General features: G+C 52.2%; 1 protein-coding gene across 2 annotated transcripts in view; it reads left to right on the top strand.

The window, feature by feature from the left end:
* Nucleotides 1-7,078, top strand: part of Adap1 (ArfGAP with dual PH domains 1) — a 54,729-nt gene that overhangs the window by 19,376 nt on the left and 28,275 nt on the right. For both annotated transcript variants that reach the window (XM_021162774.2, XM_029478022.1), the window contains one exon: nt 4,790-4,881. In XM_021162774.2, the coding sequence (XP_021018433.2) occupies nt 4,790-4,881 (92 nt within the window). The remainder of the gene's footprint in view (nt 1-4,789; nt 4,882-7,078) is intronic.

Raw genomic sequence — 7,078 nt, 5'->3', positions numbered from 1 at the left:
CATCCATCCATCCATCCATCCACCTGTTCACTCATCCATCCACCCACTCATCAGTTCATCTAGCCAACCAACCAGGCATCTATCTATCCATCTTTTCATCCACCCATCCATCTGTCTACTCATCCACTCACCCATGTATCAATTTATCCTTATATTCAACTATCCCTCCATTCATCCTCCCACCCAGCTATATATATATATATCCACCTATATATTCATCTACCCACCCATCCACTCACTCATCAGCTATGTATCCATCCATTCATGCATCTACAACTCCATACATTTACCCACCTGCCTTTCTATTCACCCCCATCCTTCCATGCATGCACCCATACCTACATACATCTATCTATTCACCTCACATGGGCACGTACTTTGTAGCTGGCTGGGGGAGCTGAGCAAGGAATAGGCATTGCTGCCCTCTGAGAAGGCAGGGGTGGGAAATGGGTGTGAACACAGGCCCAGGACACAGGATAGCTGCTGGGATGCTGTTAGTGTGGCAGAGTGTGTGGCCAGCATAGGACAGATCCCCACATAGAGTGTGAACAAACACTGACAGGTTGGGGAAGCATATTCCTAGCTGGGATGATGGGCTCTAATACTGAGTCACACCATAGCCTCTCCCTGGAGGATTCTAGGCAGGGGCTCTACCACTGAGCCACTCCCCAGCCCCTCACTGGGGGATTCTAGGCAGGGGCTCTACCACTGAGCCACGCCCCCAGCCCCTTCCTGGGGGATTCTAGGCAGGGGCTCTACCACTGAGCCACGCCCCCAGCCCCTCACTGGGGAATTCTAGGCAGGGGCTCTACCACTGAGCCACGCCCCCAGCCCCTCACTAGGGGATTCTAGGCAGGGGCTCTACCACTGAGCCATGCCCCTAGCCCCTCCCTGGGGGATTCTAGGCAGTTAGACTTAGTAACCTTCCAAGTCACCCTCTTCACTATCCTAGAGAAGAAGAGGGTCTCAATCTTTGTGTTAAGGGCAGGCTGGCCTTGGTCCAGTGAATCCATGAGGCAATACCAGCAGAGACACAATGATAAGATGCTATTGTCTCTGGCCAGGCCTGACTCTGATTAGGAAAGGCCAGTTCCCAGGCTTGTGGAGGAGTCTGGACTTGGACCACAGGAGCCCTCCCAGAGGATGGTTCTCCTACTTTTCCAGCACTCTCTGCAGTCTTTCACATTTCAAGGCTTGTATACTGTCCTCAGTGTTCTTCAGTTGTTTGGTTGTGTTTCAGAGACAGGGTCTCATGTGCAGGCCAGCCTGGAACTTGTGGTGTGTCCAAGGACGACTTGGAACTCCTGATCCTCCTGTCTCTGGGGCCCAAGCAGTGGGATAGTGAGTGTGTGTCACCATTCTTGACTTAATTTTTTCAAGATTTCTTGTCTAATATCTTTTAAAAAGTTTTTTTCTGTACTGGGAGGTGGTGGCACACGCCTTTAATCCCAGCACTTGGGAGGCAGAGGCAGGAGGATCTCTGAGTTGGAAGCCAGCCTGGTCTACAGAATGAGTTCCAGGACGGCCAGGACTACACAGAGAAGCCCTGTCTCTGAGTTCAGTTCCTGGGACCCACATGGTGGAGGGAGAGAACTGACTTCCAGGTCGGCATTCACCTCTGTGTGTGAGCTGTAGCATGTGGGCACGGAAACACAGTAAACCAACAAAGAAGCATAAATAAAATTGAACATGGTGGTGCACACCTTTGATTCCGCGGAGGCAGGCAGATCTCTGAGTTCAAGGCCAGCCTTATTTACACAACAAGCTCCAGGCCAGTCAGGGCTACAGTATGGAGTCCCTGACTTTTAAAAAGTGAAATAGCCAGACATGGTGGTTCATGCCTTTAATCTCAGCACTCGGGAGGCAGAGGCAGGCAGATAGATCTCTGTGGGTTTGAGGCCAGCCTGGCCTACAGAACAAGTCCAGGACAACCAAGGCTCTGTTGTCCAGAGAAACCCTGTCTCAAACACACACACACACACTGAAATGACAGAATCTCACTCTGTAGCTGGCCTGGTACTTACAGTCTTCCTATCTCAACCTTATGAGTACTTGGGATGACCGGCATCACCACCAAGCCTGCCTGCTATTTGGTGTGTTTTAATAATTTGCTACTGTTGTGCATGGGGCACATTTGCCAGGCTCAGCAGAGGATTGACAGTGTGAGAGGTTTTGGCTTCTCACCCCCTCCTCACCCCAGAGGCCACCAGTGACCAGTGCTTCGTGCTTCCTTTGGAAAATGTCTGTCTATATGCGCATGCGTGTCTTTAGCCCACATACAAGGACTGCTTTGTCTTTTCTGTATTCAGCCATGGTCTCTAGAGTATGAGGACCTTGCTCACGGTCTCTGCATGGACACACTTAGATCATTCTTTCTTTCCCCTTCTATTTCCTGTTTCTTTTTATCTTTCTTCTTTGTCCCCTTTTTAGGTTGTGAAAGACAGGGGTCTCACGTAGCCCAGGCTGGCTCTAGCTCACTATGTAGCCAAGGATGACCTTGAACCCTGATCTTCCTGCCTCCACCTCTGAGTGCTGACCTTACATCTACATCACCACACCCTACTTCTTTTTCTCTTTCAGTTTTGAGACGCAGTCTCTCTCTATAGCCCAGAGCAATCTCATACTCACAATCCTCCTGCCTCAGCCTCCTGAGTATAAAGATGGCCAGCCTCGGGTTGCTTTCAGTCCTATCTCTCTGTAACGGTTGGGTCCCCCAAGCTGCTTCTCAGTGTGACATTTGTGCTTCTGGGAACTCACTGGTGACCTATTCTTGGAGGTGGAGGTGGAAGGTCCAAGGCTAAGCTGCATGGCAGCTCGGGAGAGTCTTGCCGGATCCTGCCATAGAGGACTCCAGCGAAAGTGGAAGAGGTTGCGCCACACCCCAGCTGATGCACCTGTGTGGACCTGGTGGTGTACGCTTTTCCTGGGGAGATTGGGTCCTCATCTTGAGCTGAAGGTCCTGAGAGAGCTTTGCTCTCTCTCTCTCTGTCTCTGTCTCTCTCTGTCTCTCTCTCTCTCTGTCTCTCAAACTCACTCTATAGACCAGGCTGGCCTCAAATTTCGAAATCCGCCTGCCTCTGCCTCCCAAGTGCTGGGATTAAAGGCGTGCGCCACCACTGCCCGGCGGCTGAGAGAGTTTTTCTATCCTCAGCTTGCTCTATGCTTGCTTGGCGGCCCTGCTGTCTCCACTGCTTTTACCCTCTTGGGGTTTCTCGACCTGTTCAGGAAACTCGCCCAACCAAGAAGCAGGCTCATAGAAAATAGATTTTCACAAGTGTCTTGGTTTTACTCATGGTGGTTTTTGACATGGAAATTTTTTTTGTTATGGCTTAGTCAAACTGATCAGCCTTTCTTGTGGTTTACAGCATACTCAGACAGACTCAGAGAGCGACTGCTTGTCACCTAGTGCATATGCGTGTACGGGTGCAAGCGTGTGTGCAGAGGTCAGAGGACAGCCTTGGGTGTCTGCACCTTCCCAGGCACCTGCTCTTTGTAATAGAGCCTCTGGTTGGCTTGTAACTTTGCCAATAGGCTAGGCGAACTGGCCGCTGATCTTCTACGTGTCTCTCTGCTTTCTATCTTGCCATTGCTGGGTTACCAGGGAATGTCTCTGCGTCAGCTTTTTACATGGGGTCAAGCTATCACGTTTATGAGACAAGAACTTTAACAGCTGAATCACCTCACCTTGAGAGTTGGGGTTTTGTTTTGTTTTATTTCAGTATCAGTTATGGATTCTGGAGTCTAATATCACTAGCCCCTCACTGGGGGATTCTAGGCAGGGGCTCTACCACTGAGCCACGCCCCCAGCCCCTCACTGGGGGATTCTAGGCAGGGACTCTACCACTGAGCCACGCCCCCAGCCCCTCACTGGGGGGTTCTAGGCAGGGGCTCTTCCACTGAGCCACGCCCCCAGCCCCTCCCTGGGGGATTCTAGGCAGGGGCTCTACCACTGAGCCACGCCCCCAGCCCCTCCCTGGGGGATTCTAGGCAGGGGCTCTACCACTGAGCCATGCCCCTAGCCCCTAACTGGGGGATTCTAGGCAGGGGCTCTGCTGCTGAGCTCCATCTCCAACCCCTGAGGGTTGTTTTAAAATTTTAATTTAATAAACAGCAAGCGCCTTTCTTCACTGAGCTACCTTGCAGGTATATGAGTTGCTTTTAAAATGTTACTACAGTTACGTACCTCTGCGTTTGTGTGTGCATATGTGTATGTGTGAGGGTGCACATGCGCACGGCATGTGTGGACGTCAGAGGACAACATCCAGGAGTTGATCCTCTCTTGTGTAAGTTCCAAGGATCTAATTCAGGTTTTTGGGCTTGGTGACACTGAGCTACATCATTGACCCCTGAATTCAATGCATTTTATTATTGTGTGTGTAAATCCCTGTATGGTATGCGGATAAGTGCAAGCTCACACGTGCCATGCTGAACATGTGGCCATCAGAGGATAACTTTCAAGACTTAGTTCACTTCTTCTACCACAGGACCAGGAATTGAACTTGGATCATTTGGTTGGTGTGGAAGGTATTTTAACCTGCTGGGCCACATCACCGGCCCCTCTGGGCCTTTTCTTTAGGGCACTCCTTCTATATCCTATTCTTCCCTGCTTACTGGGAGCCCATCCTGAGACAGGATGGATCTAGGAGTTCCATCCGAAGGGCCGGCTAAGCTCGCAACATTCTGGGTCAGATGACCTTGCAGTGGCCTAAAGGGAAGCAGTTACCCAGAAGCCACCACTGTCCCAGGATCCAGGGGTCCCTGGCTCTGACCCTGCTCCTCTCTCTTGCAGTTCATGGCATCTCATGGGAACGAGGCTGCCAGAGCCACATTTGAGTCCAAATTACCGCCCTTCTACTACCGGCCCACGTTCTCCGACTGCCAGTGAGTACAGAAAGGCCTCTGTCAGGAACTGGTAAACAGCACTGGGCCTGGCCCTGGGTGGCACTGGGCGGGCCTATGGGACACTCAGAGGGGACTGAGACTTTTAGTATTTGGTGAAAGATTATGGGACAGGCCCTCAGGAGCCCAGTGAGAAGGGGCCTTGGCTATCTCTGCTACCTGCCCTCTATCCATTTATGTATGTATGACTGTAGTTATATATGTATGTATGACTGTATATATGACTGTATGTATGTATGTATGACTGTATGTATGACTGTATATATGACTATATGACTGTATGTATGTATGTATGTATGTATGTATGTATCTATCTATCTATCTATCTATCTATCTATCTATCTATCTATCTATGTGTTTTTCCTTTATGGAAGCGTCTTGATCTGTAGGTAGCCTAAGCTAGCCTGTAACTCCTCACCCTCCTGCCTCAGCCTCCTGAGTACTAGAAAACAGGCATGAACCACCATCGTGGTTTTATGCTTGTAGCTTCTGGGTGTGTTTTAGAGCACTGGGGAGCTATCAAGGTCCCTTCTCAGGGTCCTAAGCGAACCTTGGGCCTCTTGGATGCTCCTGGTGGTTTGGATGGGACCAACCACCTGGTATCAAGAAATTGCAGGAAGAGGGACAGAGAGACTAGCTAGCTACTTTCTCTCAGCCTCAGTTTCCCCACCTTCCAAGCTAACAAGGACAGTCATAATAAGCCAGTGACAACTGTGGGCTTTGTTCTTCCCTCCCTCTCTCCTAGGATCCCAGCCCTAGCTCCCTGTGCAAGCCCTTTCTCCTGGCATGTGTAGCAGAGAGTGGGGGAACTGGCTCCCTCTTGGCTTTGTTTGGGATACATTCCCATGAACTCCCTTCCAGCTGTCTGTCTCCCAGGGCTTGGTCCTGTGTGGCATTTCTCAATCCTACTGAGCTGGGGGCCCTTAGATTCAGTCCTTACATTCTCTACTGACTTCTTAGTGGTCTCAAGGTTCCTGAAGGGCAGGGCAGAGCAGAGCAGGACAGGGCAGGGCAGGACATCCCACTATGTCTGTCTTCTGGGTACCTGGCACAGAGAGCCACCCCTGAGGGCTCAGGAAATCAGGCAGAGTGGCAGAGCCTGGTCACAGGGGCAGCTCTGTCCATGAGGCCCCATGTCCACCTGGCCTGAGTGTCCACCCGGCCTGAGTGTCCACCCAGCCTGGGTGCCAACCTCCGTGCTGGTCCTCTCTCCCCTCTGAGCTCCTGGAGAGTCTCTGGGTCTGGCCATCCTCAGCTGCCTTTCCCTGGCAGGGTGGAGCATCTTAGCTCACATCCTCTCTAAGCAGAGTGGGGCAGAGGTCAGTCATACCCACCGCTCTAATGACCGGTGTACTGTCATGGAGACCCAGTGTGTGGACACCCACCGTAGCCCCTGAGAAGAGGTTTTGGGTCCCAGAGGGGTTGAGAGAGCTCCTGGAGGATGTGGGGGCAGGGCAGGGATCCACGCTGGAAAGCCCCACTCTGTGGGCAGGCAGAAGCCACCCTGCCTTGGGTCAGGGAGAGGCCAGCCTCCAGACAGCGCACGGCCGTGGAAGTTGGTTGCCCTTCTGGAACTTTCCAGGAGCAACTTTCTCTTTCATAGAAACAGGATGAGGACCTGGCCTGACCTGACTCCTGAGTACAGCCACCGCTCCATCTCCCTCTGCCCCTGCCCCTGCTCTGCCTCTGCCTCTGCCCCTGCCCATCCCCAAGCCTCCTGTGGTTTAGCTCCGGCTCCACCTGAGCCCCACCCAGGTTCATGTTTGCTCAGCGTTTTTCTTGGATTGACTCACTTTGTAAACCCAAGGTCCTGGGGTGACCTACCCAACACGCCCCAGGAGAGGAACCTCCAAACACCTAGCATGGGAGGGAAGCTGCCGCTCCCTAGTGAGTTCCCAGGGTCACCTCTGCAGCCCTGACTTTGGGGGTCACAACAGCTTGTGCCCCCACCCATATCCCCCTGGAGGAGCTGGTGGGAACTATAGCTGCCCTGGGTGTTGGCATTCCTATGTTAGGTTTTGCAGGGTCTAACCTGGGACAGTGAGAGGGGAGGGGATCTCCTTGAATCTGTAGGAGGAAGGGGGCAGGGGAGTAGAGAAGGAAAGGGTAGGGGAGTAGAGAAGGAAAGGGTAGGGTAGGGTAGGGTAGGGTAGGGTAGGGTAGGAGAGGAGAGGAGAGG

Source organism: Mus caroli, chromosome 5, assembly GCF_900094665.2.
Source record: "Mus caroli chromosome 5, CAROLI_EIJ_v1.1, whole genome shotgun sequence".
Taxonomy (NCBI): Eukaryota; Metazoa; Chordata; class Mammalia; order Rodentia; family Muridae; genus Mus; species Mus caroli.
This window is presented reverse-complemented; position numbering and strand designations above follow the sequence as displayed.